An 18656-nucleotide genomic window follows, 5' to 3' on the forward strand; every position below is an offset into this window, starting at 1 on the left:
ACATGGTACTGTAATACTGTTAGACAGACATACAGTAGGTCAACTACATGGTTACTGTAATACTCAGTTAGACAGACATACAGTAGGTCAACTTACATGGTACTGTAATACTCAGTTAGACAGACATACAGTAGGTCAACTACATGGTACTGTAATACTGTTAGACAGACATACAGTAGGTCAACTACATGGTACTGTAATACTGTTAGACAGACATACAGTAGGTCAACTCATGGTACTGTAATACTCAGTTAGACAGACATACAGTAGGTCAACTACATGGTACTGTAATACTGTTAGACAGACATACAGTAGGTCAACCACATGGTACTGTAATACTCAGTTAGACAGACATACAGTAGGTCAACTACATGGTACTGTAATACTCAGTTAGACAGACATACAGTAGGTCAACTACAAGGTACTGTAATACTCAGTTAGACAGACATACAGTAGGTCAACTACATGGTACTGTAATACTTGTTAGACAGACATACAGTAGGTCAACTACATGGTACTGTAATACTGTTAGACAGACATACAGTAGGTCAACTACATGGTACTGTAATACTGTTAGACAGACATACAGTAGGTCAACTACATGGTACTGTAATACTGTTAGACAGACATACAGTAGGTCAACTACATGGTACTGTAATACTCAGTTAGACAGACATACAGTAGGTCAACTTACATGGTACTGTAATACTGTTAGACAGACATACAGTAGGTCAACTACATGGTACTGTAATACTGTTAGACAGACATACAGTAGGTCAACTACATGGTACTGTAATACTGTTAGACAGACATACAGTAGGTCAACTACATGGTACTGTAATACTGTTAGACAGACATACAGTAGGTCAACTACATGGTACTGTAATACTTTGTTAGACAGACATACAGTAGGTAAACTACATGGTACTGTAATACTGTTAGACAGACATACAGTAGGTCAACTACATGGTACTGTAATACTCAGTTAGACAGACATACAGTAGGTCAACTACATGGTACTGTAATACTCAGTTAGACAGACATACAGTAGGTCAACTACATGGTACTGTAATACTGTTAGACAGACATACAGTAGGTCAACTACATGGTACTGTAATACTCAGTTAGACAGACATACAGTAGGTCAACTACATGGTACTGTAATACTGTTAGACAGACATACAGTAGGTCAACTACATGGTACTGTAATACTCAGTTAGACAGACATACAGTAGGTCAACTACATGGTACTGTAATACTGTTAGACAGACATACAGTAGGTCAACTACATGGTACTGTAATACTCAGTTAGACAGACATACAGTAGGTCAACTACATGGTACTGTAATACTGTTAGACAGACATACAGTAGGTCAACTACATGGTACTGTAATACTCAGTTAGACAGACATACAGTAGGTCAACTACATGGTACTGTAATACTGTTAGACAGACATACAGTAGGTCAACTACATGGTACTGTAATACTCAGTTAGACAGACATACAGTAGGTCAACTACATGGTACTGTAATACTGTTAGACAGACATACAGTAGGTCAACTACATGGTACTGTAATACTCAGTTAGACAGACATACAGTAGGTCAACTACATGGTACTGTAATACTGTTAGACAGACATACAGTAGGTCAACTACATGGTACTGTAATACTCAGTTAGACAGACATACAGTAGGGTCAACTACATGGTACTGTAATACTCAGTTAGACAGACATACAGTAGGTCAACTACATGGTACTGTAATACTCAGTTAGACAGACATACAGTAGGTCAACTACATGGTACTGTAATACTCAGTTAGACAGACATACAGTAGGTCAACTACATGGTACTGTAATACTGTTAGACAGACATACAGTAGGTCAACTACATGGTACTGTAATACTGTTAGACAGACATACAGTAGGTCAACTACATGGTACTGTAATACTGTTAGACAGACATACAGTAGGTCAACTACATGGTACTGTAATACTCAGTTAGACAGACATACAGTAGGTCAACTACATGGTACTGTAATACTGTTAGACAGACATACAGTAGGTCAACTACATGGTACTGTAATACTCAGTTAGACAGACATACAGTAGGTCAACTACATGGTACTGTAATACTCAGTTAGACAGACATACAGTAGGTCAACTACATGGTACTGTAATACTCAGTTAGACATGGATGAAGAAGACTGACGTTATTTCTATTGAGATATATTCATCTGACTATATTATCATCTCCCTGTAACTTAGAAAGTGTCATGTATCATTGTATTTGTGTGGATGATGTCATGATGTTAAGAATGTATTTCTATGTATGTTTTTCTTGGTAGCATGTCTAAGAGGATGGGTATATTTGGAAATGATGTGTACAAGGGTGTCATTTAAACAATAGGGAGGTTCTATGTGGGATTTTTCCTTATATATCAGTAAGATTTGGACTACATAGATTCTCTCAGCATGAATATATAGTAGGTCATCATGTATCTATCTTTTACTCAGACCGACTACATAGAGGTTTGAGAGGTTTGATGGTGCGTGAGCTAAGTGACTGAGAATGTATAACTTTGTTGATTTAAATATATTGAGAATCTGGTTGGATTCAGGTAGAGAAGGTAGAGGGGGATGAATTCTCAGTTATCTAGAATAGTTTAGACTCTAAACATATATCTATACTACTGATTGGAGAACATTTTATTTTATATGAAGTTTTATGCTAATTGTTGGGGTTAAGTGATGAGTTATATATATGAGGAATGTTACTTACCACAAATAAAACATTTTTGGGAGGATTGTTATGATGTCTTTTCGTGGTGTTGTGGGAACAAGGTTACATTTGTTAGAGGTGACACTTGGTGCCACAGAATCTGGATACCAAGGATTCTGGTATGTCGGGGGAGCTTACTGAGGTTTATCTTAGAATGATTGATAGATATAATATCCTGACTTGGGGTACAGGGTGATACCATCAGAGAGGGGAGTGCCCACTGATGATTACCAGATGTTGTTGAAGAAACGTGTAACATGAAGTATATAAACTGAGAGATTTCCTTAGTTCAGGAGTTCGGATGACAAGAGGCAAAGCACGCTCCTTTTCTTTTTTTTTTTAAATCTTTTTTTGGGGGAGGGGGGGGGTAGATCAGCTTAATATTGCAGATAGATTGTAACTTCCATCAATGTAATTGTCTGCATCACTTCCAATCCCCCATGTTTATATATATATACTCCCCTTTATTACTTTCCAACCCCACCTCCCCTTCCCTACTTTGGGTAAAGTAGTGAACAACAATGGTTAGGCCTCTACTTCCAGCTTATATTTACTATCTATATTTTATGGACACAGTCAATTTTACAATAATTATATTTTGTTTTTTCTCCTGATCTTCTTCTACTCTCAACCTCTCCGATCATTTTCATGATGTCCATCCTATTTGCTTCTATATGCCATATCTTTCTAACTGTGCTCTTTCCCAAAAGCTCCCAACATACAACCTATATACTTATTATGGACACAGTATGCTTACATTATTAGTTATCTTGTTATTATTTGTTGTTAGTTGTTTTTAGTCCCATCCTTCAACTCCATTCAATACCTCCCATCTATCTTTTAACACCATCCATATAGGATTTCTATTTGCCATATATATTTTAACTGTACTGTGATGTTTTACAAAAGTTCTGAACCTTTCTATTCTCATTGTTTCTACAGATTGTGAATTAAAAATAAAGATTTTTGCTAAAAGTATTATTATATTATTGATTGATTGACTATGTCTTTTCAGATCACATAGTAATGCTATCTGCAAGGTTAGCTCCAGGTAAATATTGCAATCCTTTAGCCATTCCTGGACCTGTGTCCAAAAACAAGCTACAAATGGACAGTACCAAAACAAATGATCCAATGATTCTGTCTTCGCAGCAAAATCTGCAGAGCTGGGAAGATTGTATCCCCCATATAAATAACATTCTATTGGTAGCAAGAATTTTATATAATACTTTAAATTGAAAGATTAAAATGTTTGAATCCGGTGTCGTTTTGCGTATCAGTTCATAAACACTATAACATGGGATCGGTACGTCAAAATTCTCTTCCCAACTATTTTGCAATCTATATGGGACGGCTGTCAATCCTTTGGTCCTTAAATGAAACTGATATACTTTTTTATTTATCACAGTTTTCCTTAACCAATTATGTTCTTTAATGCAAGGCCGACAGACAAGTTCCTTACTTTCTCCCCCTTCCACTTTCCTCTTCCATTTTTGCGGTAAGGCTGCAATTATTTGGTTGTAATTTTGGGTAGAGCAGACATTTACATATGTTTTTGTTAGCTGCATGTGCAACATAACTCACCAGTCCTACTATGATATCATTTACGAAGATTATACCTTTTTTAAACATTTTGTCAAAATAAAAGTTTTTTTGTCAATTAGTATATTTGAGTTTAACCACAATATTTGTTGCATTATTTGTTCTGTCGTTTCTGGAGGATTAAATTGAAATGGCAACCAACTTTCTATGGCTTGTTTTAGAAATAGTGATATTTGGGAGATTATTTCCTTTTCAAATAACTGAAAGTGAGAGGTTGTAATCTGAATAAAGGGGAAAAGGCCATTCTTGACCATTGGGTGAGACAATCTTACTAATTTGCTAGAGAACCAGTTCGGATTTAAGTATAACTTTTGTATGACTGAAGCTTTTAGTGATAGGTCTAATGCTTTAATATTTCATAATTTCTGTCCTCCGAATTCATATTCATTATATGAATTGGCCCGTTTAATTTTGTCTGGCTTGCCGTTCCAAATTAAATGGAATATTTTTTTCTCATAGAATTTAAAAACTGTTACGCTAGGCGTAGAGCAAGACCATAAGCAAATACAGTGGGAGAACAAGTATTTGATACACTGCCGATTTTGCAGGTTTTTCCTACCTACAAAGCATGTAGAGGTCTGTAATTTTTATCATAGGTACACTTCAACTGTGAGAGACGGAATCTAAAACAAAATCCAGAAAATCACATTGTATGATTTTTAAGTAATTAATTTGCATTTTATTGCATGACATAAGTATTTGATACATCAGAAAAGCAGAACTTAATATTTGGTACAGAAATCTTTGTTTGCAATTACAGAGATCATACGTTTCCTGTAGGTCTTGACCAGGTTTGCACACACTGCAGCAGGGATTTGGCCCACTCCTCCATACAGACCTTCTCCAGATCCTTCAGGTTTCGGGGCTGTCGCTGGGCAATACGGACTTTCAGCTCCCTCCAAAGATTTTCTATTAGGTTCAGGTCTGAAGACTGGCTAGGCCACTCCAGGACCTTGAGATGCTTCTTACGGAGCCACTCCTTAGTTGCCCTGGCTGTGTGTTTTGGGTCGTTGTCATGCTGGAAGACCCAGCCACGACCCATCTTCAATGCTCTTACTGAGGGAAGGAGGTTGTTGGCCAAGATCTTGCGATACATGGCCCCATCCATCCTCCCCTCAATACGGTGCAGTCGTCCTGTCCCCTTTGCAGAAAAGCATCCCCAAAGAATGATGTTTCCACCTCCATGCTTCACGGTTGGGATGGTGTTCTTGGGGTTGTACTCATCCTTCTTCTTCCTCCAAACACGGCGAGTGGAGTTTGAGACCAAAAAGCTATATTTTTGTCTCATCAGACCACATGACCTTCTCCCATTCCTCCTCTGGATCATCCAGATGGTCATTGGCAAACTTCAGACGGGCCTGGAAATGCGCTGGCTTGAGCAGGGGGACCTTGCGTGCGCTGCAGGATTTTAATCCATGACGGCGTAGTGTGTTACTAATGGTTTTCTTTGAGACTGTGGTCCCAGCTCTCTTCAGGTCATTGACCAGGTCCTGCCGTGTAGTTCTGGCCTGATCCCTCACCTTCCTCATGATCATTGATGCCCCATGAGGTGAGATCTTGCATGGAGCCCCAGACCAAGGGTGATTGACCATCATCTTGAACTTCTTCCATTTTCTAATAATTGCGCCAACAGTTGTTGCCTTCTCACCAAGCTGCTTGCCTATTGTCCTGTAGCCCATCCCAGCCTTGTGCAGGTCTACAATTTTATCCCTGATGTCCTTACACAGCTCTCTGGTCTTGGCCATTGTGGAGAGGTTGGAGTCTGTTTGATTGAGTGTGTGGACAGGTGTCTTTTATACAGGTAATGAGTTCAAACAGGTGCAGTTAATGCAGGTAATGAGTGGAGAACAGGAGGGCTTCTTAAAGAAAAACTAGTAGGTCTGTGAGAGCCGGAATTCTTACTGGTTGGTAGGTGATCAAATACTTATGTCATGCAATAAAATGCAAATAAATTACTTAAAAATCATACAATGTGATTTTCTGGATTTTTGTTTTAGATTCCATCTCTCACAGTTGAAGTGTACCTATGATAAAAATTACAGACCTCTACATGCTTTGTAAGTAGGAAAACCTGCAAAATCGGCAGTGTATCAAATACTTGTTCTCCCCACTGTATATATTCAATCACAAGGGTGCACTAGTGAGCTATGAATTTTAAAAATAATAATAATGGAGGACTACTCAAATAATATTATTTCAGTGTAGATAAGGGAAGGCCAGTTTAAAATGAAAACATGCCAGCCAGACAAGCCAGTGTATGAATCGAATGTATTTGCATATGAATGGAGTGGAAATTAGCCTAATTGGTAATAAATATGACGTGGGGGAAAGTCAGGTTCCTAGTCAGGCTATTGTTTTTCAATTCCAGATTAAATATAGGTCTTCATGTGTATCAAATCTATAGGCGATTGTGGGCCAAATCAATAACAAACGGCTGAAATGTTCAGGCTTCATCATGATCTGTGATCAAAACAGGCTGGGGTGTTTTCGGTTCCGTTTAGACTAAGGATATGCGTAAGAACGCAACTGCACTGAAATGAATAGCCGGATTCAATGGGATTGTCCTGAATAAGAACGTTGTTATCTGTTGAACTGTTTGGTCTATGCATATACCCATAACGATTCTATCGTTTTGGTCTTTTGCGGTAGGCATAGCCTACCACTAATATTATATATTGCGGAGTTTTTAATAAACCAACCACATTTTCCTGTGATGTTGAGGCTGAGCAAGACCTTGGATAGGCTAGTAGACTATGCGGAAATAATCGTGGAGTGAATTATTGTTATAGCATAGATCGCTTTATATAATCTATAACACCGTTTTTTCTAAGGCTCAGCAAACAAGGGGTAGCATATGCTTTTTGAACCTCTCTATAACAAGGGTTAGGCCTATATCCTCACCCCCTCAATTCGAGCCCTGCTTTTAAACATAGGACATCTCCACAGAAATGTATAGCCTAAGGATTGCATGGTGACATTGATTGTGTTTGTTAAACCGGTCAACTGGGAACTCAGGGGGGAAAATGAGGTCAAATAATGACATCAGTGATTTTCAGGTCATTGAAAGATGACAGAGTTTCTGAATGGGGAATTCCGAGTTGGATGACCGGTCAACAACAACAAAAATCCCAGTCTGAGCTCGTTTTTCCCCGAATTCCCAGTTGTCTTGAACGCACTGAAGGCGGAGGTCAGAGATTGCCGAGTTGTTTTGAATACGCCAACAGAGACCTAGGTTACCTCTTATTTCTGAATAGGGCTACCTCCAACAAATAAGCCCTTGTGTCTGTATTGATGTGAGAAATAGGCATATCTACACAGTAATGGTGGCTGGCTGCGATATCAACTAGCCTAATCATTTTTCTATTGAGGTGAAATGCCTATTTTAGCTAAATCGAAAAAATGAAATTGATTAGATTACTCTGGCAATGAAAAATATTTTTTTTTACAAAATCATGAATATGTAGAGGTTTGTAAAAATTCCCTGTCTTAGGTCAGTTAGGATCACCACTTTATTTTAAGAATGTTTGTAAGGCGTTCATGGTGAGCTCTTTAATAATAAACCAAACAGACGCTTAAACTAACACGTGACGCGTAATGCCCCGTTTACACTAGCACGTAGTGCCGCGCAGTGAAACCCCGCTTCCCATTCATTTTCAATGGAAGGAAATTGGTGAGAAGCGGTAAGAGCGGTGGACCTTTTGGCGGCGCGAAGGAGGCGGTGAAAAAGTTAAACTTTTTTCCAACTTTATGCAAATCACCAGCGGCGGACCGCTGAGCGATGACCAATCATATCGAGTGGTTCCCATGACGACTTTGACGCTATGCGACCCAAGGCTGAGAGACTTTCTTCAGCAAAGATGGCTGACAAAAATACTTGGATGGAAGCAAACATAAGTAATTTATAACATCATAACGAATCATGCAAAAACATTTACAGTTGCGAGGAATATGTTAGTTAATGTAGAGACAAAACGATTATGCATATTTTTTGGTCATAAAGTTAATTTACGAAAATCGCTATAAGCAAGCTAGCTGACTAGCTAACATTAGCCAGCTAGCTGGCTAGCTTTATGGGTGTTGTGACGCGAGAATGAAATTGTAATTCTGAAAACCAGGCTGTCGTCTTGTGAAACTGTGGATGTAAAAAATCTACCTAGCTAAAGCATTTACTGCAAATTGAATGTAGAATTTTGTAAACTTGCCTTGCTGATATTTGCTATGCAATGCAGCTGAAGTAACGTAGCTAACTATTTTCTTGCTTATTGTGTAGTGGAGGATAAATATACCTGTATGCCTATGGATGTGTAGCTATGTAGCTGATCTGTGTATGTGGAGCCTAAACCGTTTGGTGTAAATATTAGTTCAGAACCTAGCTATGAACCTCAGCTATCATAGCCGGTTGGATCAACTTCAAAACAGTCTGAATGACATTAATGAAGCCTATGGATTGAGTAGAATATAATATAACTTTGTGCCAAGGATGCAAGTCTTATATACATGTAGTTATTACCATGCATGAGATCCCCACATAGTATTCTGTACATTGAATATATTCACTGATCATGTACTCTACCTTGGCAAATAAAGGTGCAGTTCAGGTATGAATGTCTGTGAAACATACTTTTTCAGTCATATCCAATACCAGGAGTATCAAACTCCAGTCTTTTTATTAACACTTTGTCTGCATGTATGTATTACAATTATACACTTCAATCCTGTGACATCAATGGTTACACATTGTAACTATGCAATAGACTACAAACATGATTTAACTAGTTAAAGGCTGATTTGTAATTCATATGTACATTAACAGAATTTTAAAAACAGTACACTACACTTCCTATGCATCATGTAAATACTCTAAAACTGGTTCATCTCACTATCTAATTTCCTTCATCTGCACTGATCTGAGGACACTGGATAGGTGTAGTATTTCATCAAATGAGACTTAATTTCAACCAGTAGAGAATGTGAAACGCTTTATTGAAAGAAGTTCATTATCCAAGTGTTATAAACACATAATACATGCATTATAAATATAATTGTAATATATATTCTAAATAGAAGTTAAATCTGTACTTCAATGCACATCTGGTGTGCTTTATAAAAACAGAGGAAGAAAGAGGAGGTGGGGAGAGAGGTGGGAGAAAGAGGTGGTGGGGAGAGAGGTGTGAGAAAGAGGATGTGGGGAGAGAGGTGTGAGAAAGAGGAGGTGGGGAGAGAGGTGGGAGAAAGAGGAGGTGGGGAGAGAGGTGGGAGAAAGAGGAGGTGGGAGAAAGAGGAGGTGGGGAGAGAAGTGGAGAAAGAGGAGGTGGGGAGAGAGGTGTGAGAAAGAGGAGGTGGGGAGAGGTGTGAGAAAGAGGAGGTGGGGAGAGAGGTGGGAGAAAGAGGAGGTGGGGGAGAGAGGTGGGAGAAAGACGAGGTGGGGAGAGAGAGGTGTGAGAAAGAGGAGGTGGGGAGAGAGGTGTGAGAAAGAGGAGGTGGGGAGAGAGGTGTGAGAAAGAGGAGGTGGGGAGAGAGGTGGGAGAAAGAGGAGGGGGGGAGAGAGGTGGGAGAAAGAGGAGGTGGGGAGAGAGGTGTGAGAAAGAGGAGGTGGGGGGAGAGAGGTGTGAGAAAGAGGAGGTGGGGAGAGAGGTGTGAGAAAGAGGAGGTAGGGAGAGAGGTGGGAGAAAGAGGAGGTGGGGAGAGAGGTGTGAGAAAGAGGAGGTGGGGAGAGAGGTGTGAGAAAGAGGAGGTGGGGAGAGAGGGTGTGAGAAGAGAGGTGGGGGAGAGAGGTGTGAGAAAGAGTGTCAAAGACAGAAAGGGAAAGAGGTAAGAATAGAGGAGCAGGGAAGACAGCATATGATTAATGAATTACAGTGCTACTAGGGAAGACAGCATATGATTAATGAATTACAGTGCTACTAGGGAAGACAGCATATGATTAATGAATTACAGTGCTACTAGGGAAGACAGCATATGATTAATGAATTACAGTGCTACTAGGGAAGACAGCATATGATTAATGAATTACAGTGCTACTAGGGAAGACAGCATATGATTAATGAATTACAGTGCTACTAGGGAAGACAGCATATGATTAATGAATTACAGTGCTACTAGGGAAGACAGCATATGATTAATGAATTACAGTGCTACCCTAATATTCTCTCAGGTCATCACAATTCCATAATAGTGTCTCTAGCGGTGTCTCCTAACAGCCTTGGGCCCCCAGTTGGCCAGAAGGTGATCTTAAGAGCGGGTGAGATGGACTGGACTGGAGGTTGGCACCCATCTAAACATACCTGCAGACGAGAGACAGATGGAGAGAGAGATGGCATGTTATTCTAACACTGGCAGTCATCATCATCATCAGGAGGTGAAATGCAAAACTGACCTTGTATCATTAACTCTGGGACTACTACATCTATATCTGTATTTCAATGTAAAGTATCTCTTTAATAATACTTCCTGTTGACCCGACCAAGTGACCTCTCACCTCTGATCCTGCTGTGCCCTCTGTGTCAGCCAGTTCAGATGAGGGAGGGGTTCACCGACACAGCTTACAGTTGAAGTTGGAAGTTTACATACGCCTTAGCCAAATACATTTAAACTCAGTTTTTCACAATTCCTGACATTTAATCCTAGTAAAAATTCCCTGTCTTAGGGCAGTTAGGATCACCACTTTATTTTAAGAATGTGAAATGTCAGAATAATAGTAGAGAGAATTATTTATTTCAGCTTTTATTTCTTTCATCACATTCCCAGTGGGTCAGAAGTTTACATAAACTCAATTAGTATTTGGTAGCATTGCCTTTAAATTGTTTAACTTGGGTCAAACGTTTTGGGGGAGCCTTCCATAAGCTTCCCACAATAAGTTGGGTGAATTTTGGCCCATTCCTCCTGACAGAGCTGGTGTAACTGAGTCAGGTTTGTAGGCCTCCTTGCTCGCACAGGCTTTTTCAGTTCTGCCCACAAATGTTCTATAGGATTGAGGTCAAGGCTTTGTGATGGCCACTCCAATACCTTGACTTTGTTGTCCTTAAACCATTTTGCCACAACTTTGGAAGTATGCTTGGGCTCATTGTCTAGTTGGAAGATCCATTTGCGACCAAGCTTTAACTTCCTGACTGATGTCTTGAGATGTTGCTTCAATATATCCACATAATTTTCCCTTCCTCATGATGCCATCTATTTTGTGAAGTACACCAGTCCCTCCTGCAGCAAAGCACCCCACAGCATGATGCTGCCACCCCGTGCTTCACGGTTGGGATGGTGTTCTTTCGACTGCAAGCCTTCCCCTTTTTCCTCCAAACATAACAATGGTCATTATGGCCAAACAGTTCTATTTTTGTTTCATCAGACCAGAGGACATTTCTCAAAAAAGTAAGATCTTTGTCCCCATGTGCAGTTGCAAACCGTAGTCTGGCTTTTTTATGGCAGTTTTGGAGCAGTGGCTTCTTCCTTGCTGAGTGGCCTTTCAGGTTATGTCGATATAGGACTCATTTTACTGTGGATATAGATACTTTTGTACCCGTTTCCTCCAGCATCTTCACAAGGTCCTTGCTGTTGTTCTGGGATTGATTTACACTTTTCGCACCAAAGTACGTTCATCTCTAGGAGACAGAACGCGTCTCCTTCCTGAGCGGTATGACTGCTGCGTGGTCCCATGGTGTTTATACTTGCGTACTATTGTTTGTACAGATGAACGTGGTACCTTCAGGCATTTGGAAATTGCTCCCAAGGATGAACCAGACTTGTGGAGGTCTACAATTTCTTTCTGAGGTCTTGGCTGATTTCTTTTGATTTTCCCATGATGTCAAGCAAAGAGGCACTGAGTTTGAAGGTAGGCCTTGAAATACATCCACAGGTACACCTCCAATTGACTCAAATGATGTCAATTAGCCTATCAGAAGCTTCTAAAGCCATGACATCATTTTCTGGAATTTTACAAGCCGTTTAAAGGCACAGTCAACTTAGTGTATGTAATGTTCTGACCCACTGGAATTGTGATAAAGTGAAATGCAAAACTGACCTTGTATCATTATCTCTGGGACTACTACATCTATATCTGTATTTCAATGTAAAGCATCTCTTTAATAATACTTCCTGTTGACCCGACCAAGTGACCTCTCACCTCTGATCATGCTGTGCCCTCTGTGTCAGCCAGTTCAGATGAGGGAGGGGTTCACCAACACAGCTGATATAACCTAGAGGATTTAGGGAGAAGGGGGAGAGGGATGAAGTGAAGGAGAGAGACTTATTGAGAAAATAAGGTAGTTAAAGAGACAATGTTCAACAGGAATCTCTGTGTGTGGCCTCACCTGGTGTCCACACTAAGTGGCTGCAGAGTACTTTATACTGAAAAACATGCACAGACACAGGAGGACAAACAATACAGTGTAGTTATATAAATAATGGAGTGTCTTACTATTCTCCATGGTTGGTCCTCTGGCCTGTCCTTTTGGAGGTGGAAGGAGCCACAGTTCTACACCTGAGCTTGCTTACTGCACAATCCATCAACCAGATTGAGTGTGTAGGTGTGGGTTATAGGGTGTCTAATTGTTTTCAATATGGGTGACTCTTAAAAGAGCCTGTTTTGTTTTTGTACTGACATCCTCACCTGAGAAGTAGAACTCAAAAGGAGAGAAACTGGGAATTGAATAACTGCAGTTAACGAAGCTAAGTCAATGGAAGAATACTCTTATTGCAATGTGGACGGCTCTTAAAACATTTACGTCATTTAGCAGACGCTCTTATCCAGAGCGACTTACAAATTGGTGCATTCACCTTATAGCCAGTGGGATAACCACTTTACAATATGTATAATTTTTATTTATTTATTTTTCTCTTTCTTTCTTTCTTTGGGGAGGGGTAAGGGGGGGTAGAAGGATTGCTTTATCCTATCCCAGGTATTCCTTAAAGAGGTGGGGTTTCAAGTGTCTCCGGAAGGTGGTGAGTGACTCCGCTGTCCTGGCGTCGTGAGGGAGCTTGTTCCACTATTGGGGTGCCAGAGCAGCGAACAGTTTTGACTGGGCGGAGCGGGAACTGTGCTTCCGCAGAGGTAGGGGGGCCAGCAGGCCAGAGGTGGATGAACAAGCCTTTGGTTGTGATAGTGTAGTCTATGGTGTTGCCAGGGGCAGCACCCTTCGAAGAAGTAGGAGGTGAAGATCTCCCGCACACGGATTGCCTCTCATGCTGCGTTGTTGGCCCCCATCCTGGTAACATCCTGCAGAGCAGCAGACCTCTCCTCTGGCACACGGTGGCGAGCTGCAGGTCCCCTCCTGGTCCTCGCGTCCATCCTCATGATAGTTATGCAGGACACAGGAAGCCTTCACACACAGGCCTGAATTCCCCCAGGAGGCAGTCCCAGTTGGCCCTGGTCACCCAACCTTGCAGTGCCCTACACAGTAACTGAAGGCAATCGTTTTGAAGGAATCTCCAGTTACAAGGTATCTGCAGGAATATGGAAGATAATGCCATTATTAGACTTTTTACATCACCAGGTCATTGTGGATTACTAAAGTATCATACCCCTTATAACAAATCATGATAACATTGGATAGATAGATGCATGTGCAGCACGTGACAATAGCAGGATCATATCAAGGATAGAATCACAAATGAACACATAAATACCACTTGAAGCTTGATCATTTGAACCAGCTGTGTAGTGCTAAGGCAAAAAAACGTGCAACCCCTTCGAGTCCCCAGGACCACGACAGAGAACCACTGCTCTTCATCGGGACCTCTTCATCTGCAGACAGGCTTTCACTGCTCTCTGTACCTGAGGACAGAAAACCTCACAAGAAACAGACTTCACTATACTAAAATTAGACCGCACTGAATATTATGTTACTATTATCTCCGTCCTCACTTCTAGGGACTGGAACTACACAACAGAACCTGCCCTCTCCAGAACAGCCTACTCTCTCACTTTGACAGATGGGGCTGCTATCCTTTCCCCCTCCTCCATGGCTATTAGCTAGCTACCTACAAATGCATTTGGGAGTTGTTGTTTTTTACAGTGATAAATACATCAAGTTAGCTAGCTAATATGAAGTTAGGTAGCTGGTCAAATGTAATTCACTTAGCTAGCTATCTATACAGTATGTAAAGTCGGCTAGATAGCTAGCTACGTTAGCATCTCATTTGAGTTAGCATACACTGTAGCTAGTTAGCTAATAATACATCGTTTTTTTTTTTACATTTTCAAAATGTATTTACTTACTTGAATAGGTTCACCCAGCCATGTGGACGATTGGAAACAGGACAGCAAAGTTCGTTGTTACCAGAGCGGTTTAGAGCATATTACTACTATTTACCTGTGAATAACCAGACCTTCATTCAAACTTGCTATGCTGAATTCTTGCCGCCCAGTCGAACATGCTGCCAGCCAGCGGGCCAACGCACGGAGCATTACAAGCTAACCTGGCCGAACGCTCGTTGCTAAATAAATGGACACACACACGTTATTCAATCATTTCACCCACAGTGTTAGCGAGCGTCTACGTGGCCAGGCGCTAAAATAAAACTCGGTTCTATTTGTGACTCTCGACCCGCTGCAAGTCCTCTCCTCTCCCATCTCCTCATTGGTTTTTAGGAGCATCTACCGACGTGGGTGATTGAAAGATGAACTGAGGTCCACACTCCAGTCCAGTTGGTGGTGGTAATGCACCTTAAAGTTGGTTGCCAACCGACATATAAAGTCCAAAGAAGAAGCCGCAAACATGTCTCTCTGACATTTTGAATAAGAAATCAGGTCGGCTCTATATGTGATAACTTTATCTGAAACATTCCACAACGTTTGGCGACTGAACTTTGCTTTGGGGTATATTCATCAGGAAACAAACGGAAACAAAGCGGCCGAAACATGGAGGGACTAACCTGAACTTGTCCAGTTTGAAACGCTCTTTTTTGTTAAAGGTATAGCTACACACCAGGTCACTGCAGCAGTACGAGATAGATTTCGGGGACTCGAGGTAAGGGTTTTCTAACTATCACTCCCTCCAGGAAATACACGACGCCGCTGTTCTGGTCACTGATGGATTTATTCTTCTACTAAATTCTCCACCGTCATCAATCCACCGTCGAACTGTTTACATACATTTCAACACATGCACAAAACACAAGTTGGCGTTCACGTTACAGGAAACCTTGCACGTAAATATGCGCGACAAATAATTAACATAATGAACATACCTCGCTGGCTGCACACAACTGAGAGGGAAATGGGTCCACTTAGAAACAAGAATACTTGTAAATAAACACGTCGTTAATTTAACTTATCTTTCAGAGTATTAAACTTTACCGCCGCTACTTTACCGCGATGTCTGGAACTTGTCACCACTAAAAGCGTCCCAACAAAACATAGAATGTACAGATAGTTCCTATCAGATAAATACAAGCGAAATCAATATTCAAAATACAAGTTGTACAAATAATGATATTATCTAAAACCTATTAATAATGACATGAATAACATTAATAATGACATGAATAACATTTATGGCAGTTAAACTTTGAAAGTCCCATGTTGCAGTGCTGCTGAGAGACTCATGCAGAGGCCCAAACTTTACAGTGGAGCACGGAGCCCATCTTGTGGTTAAATTTGGGTACTGCACACCATGGTGATTTGCTCTTTAGAGAGAGCATATAACAGAGGCGCGCTTTCTGTGCCACGGGCCTCAATCAGGTCGGCCAAACGCAGATAATAGCACACCGCGCACCGGTGCTGAAGTCATTCATTCACTTGAACTCAACTAGCGAACACACCATGTCTGGAAGAGGCAAAGGCGGCAAGGGACTCGGAAAAGGAGGCGCCAAGCGTCACCGTAAAGTTCTCCGCGATAACATCCAGGGAATCACCAAACCCGCTATCCGCCGTCTTGCTCGCCGCGGCGGCGTGAAGCGTATTTCCGGTCTGATCTACGAGGAGACCCGCGGTGTCCTGAAGGTGTTCCTGGAGAACGTCATCCGTGACGCAGTCACCTACACCGAGCACGCCAAGAGGAAGACGGTTACCGCCATGGACGTGGTTTACGCTCTGAAACGTCAGGGACGTACCCTGTACGGTTTCGGCGGTTAAACGCACTCTCTTCGGAACCTCAACACCCCGACTCGAACCCAAAGGCTCTTTTAAGAGCCACCCACATCCGCTTCAAAAGGGCCCATTCCATATAGTGTTTTTTTTTTTCAGTATGCTATTTAGTAGGAAAGTATGAGCCACTTCGAGTGGCCAGGAGTATTAATTAGAGGATTCTAATGTCCCTTCCAGTTTTAGCGCACAGAGGGAGGCCTATATCTGACAGTGGCAAAGTGTAGTGACGTTGTTATTTTGGGTCAAGCAATAGTGGAATTTGGACAACATAAAGCCACCACGAGTCGGTAGACGTGGCTCGAAAAGAGGGGGGACAGCGCGCACACACACACACACACACACAGTCCAAAATGCGAGCCCTATGTCCGACAGTGCCAAAGTGGGCAATTCTATCACCAGCATTATTTGGCACAACAATCGTGCCATTTGGACAACTATCAAAGGCCCCTTTTGAAACACACAATCCCCATCGGTCACAGAGCATAGGCTATAGAGAGGAGGGAGGGGGTGAGGACCCGCAGCGCCCCCTCAATTGTCTTTGTTCGGGAAGCTAGCCTCTGAGCGGAAGGCTCTTTTGAGCACTAGAGCTCCACTGGGCAAATAGCAGGGGAGTGTCCACTGCCGCTGACTTTGCTTAGCTTCCTCTTCATAAGACGGGTAAGCGCCCTTCACGCGCTCATTCGTTTCTGAGAAGCAACGAGACATCATCATGCCCGAGCCAGCAAAGTCAGCGCCCAAGAAGGGCTCCAAGAAAGCCGTCACCAAGACCGCAGGGAAGGGCGGCAAGAAGCGCAGAAAGTCCAGGAAGGAGAGTTACGCCATCTACGTGTACAAGGTCCTGAAGCAGGTCCACCCCGACACCGGCATCTCCTCCAAGGCCATGGGAATCATGAACTCGTTCGTGAACGACATCTTGAGCGTATCGCCGGAGAGTCCTCTCGCCTGGCCCACTACAACAAGCGTTCTACCATCACCTCCAGGGAGATCCAGACCGCCGTGCCTGCTACTCCCGGTGAACTTGCCAAACACGCCGTGTCCGAGGGGCACCAAGGCCGTAACCAAGTACACCAGCTCCAAGTAAACAGCGCATTTGGACTGCTCTACTAACCCAAAGGCTCTTTTAAGAGCCACCCACTCTGTCAGTAAAAAGAGCAATTCCATCGCCACCGAATGAATGCGTAGGTAGGCTGCGTTACATTGTAGGACCGTGGTTACATTGTATCAATGTTTAACGGGCGGCGCGCGCCGGCTCGGAGAGCGGCTACATTGTATAATTTCCCCCGCCCGTTTCAGCGTAGGGGTTTAGCGCGCCTTTTTTGTTGTCTTTGCACGCTGAATAGTAAGCCATGTTTGTCGGCCTCCATTCCAGGTGAAGGCAATGTAAAATGGCACCATTTGACAAAGGGTGTAAATAAAAAAAGCAGTCTGTTGAGTTTGATTGGAAAGAAATGCCTTTTGTCGTTTATAGAGCGGATAGTCATTTTGAGTCGACTTCCTGAATCGGTAGGACACGGACGGAGTGAATGGACGCTCCATCATTGGACTATACCCTAATGATGTGAATGAGAACGATAATGGGGTGAATAATCCCGTCTAGGAAGAATAGGAGTAGGCCTATATATATATATATGAACGTAGCCCTTTTTGCCAACGGGTCATTTCCGGTCCAGGTCGCATCATACATATAGTCCCCTGTAGCTCAGTTGGTAGAGCACTGCGCTTGCAACGCCAGGGTTGCGGGTTCGTTTCCCACGGGGGGCCAGTATGAAAATGTAGGCACTCACTTAACTATAAGTGGCTCTGGATAAGAGCGTCTGCTACATGACTTAAAATGTCCATGTAAAGTGTAGTACATTTGAGTCACGTAGCGTATTTTCCTTCCTACTACACTCACCAGGCAACAGGATAAAAGGCAGTGGCTTCCACGTGACAAAGTGGGGAGCGAACGGCCCAGCGAGCAGACTTGTCTCCGTTCAGAATAAAGTCATGTGGCCCGCGGAAGGGGGCCACATAAAGTCATGTGGCTCGCTGTCTCTCTCACTCATTCACTCACTCAGTCTCTCTCTCTCACTCACTCAGTCTCTCTCTCAGTCACTCACACACACTCTCTCTCTCTCTCACTCACTCACTCACTCACTCACTCACAGAGAGAGTGAGTGAGAGAGAGAGACTGAGTGAGTGACAGAGAGACTGA

General features: G+C 42.2%; 2 protein-coding genes across 2 annotated transcripts; both read left to right on the forward strand.

Moving 5' to 3' along the window:
* Positions 1 to 16104: 16104 nt before the first annotated feature.
* Positions 16105 to 16557, forward strand: LOC121558354 (histone H4). The gene has a single exon (XM_041871753.2). The coding sequence runs from the start codon at positions 16139 to 16141 to the stop codon at positions 16448 to 16450; it is 312 nt and encodes a 103-aa protein (XP_041727687.1). The 5' UTR covers positions 16105 to 16138; the 3' UTR covers positions 16451 to 16557.
* Positions 16558 to 17143: 586 nt separating this feature from the next.
* Positions 17144 to 17543, forward strand: LOC121558340 (histone H2B). The gene has a single exon (XM_041871744.2). The coding sequence runs from the start codon at positions 17172 to 17174 to the stop codon at positions 17541 to 17543; it is 372 nt and encodes a 123-aa protein (XP_041727678.2). The 5' UTR covers positions 17144 to 17171.
* Positions 17544 to 18656: the final 1113 nt, after the last annotated feature.

Source organism: Coregonus clupeaformis, unplaced genomic scaffold (genome assembly GCF_020615455.1).
Source record: "Coregonus clupeaformis isolate EN_2021a unplaced genomic scaffold, ASM2061545v1 scaf0588, whole genome shotgun sequence".
Classification (NCBI taxonomy): Eukaryota; Metazoa; Chordata; class Actinopteri; order Salmoniformes; family Salmonidae; genus Coregonus; species Coregonus clupeaformis.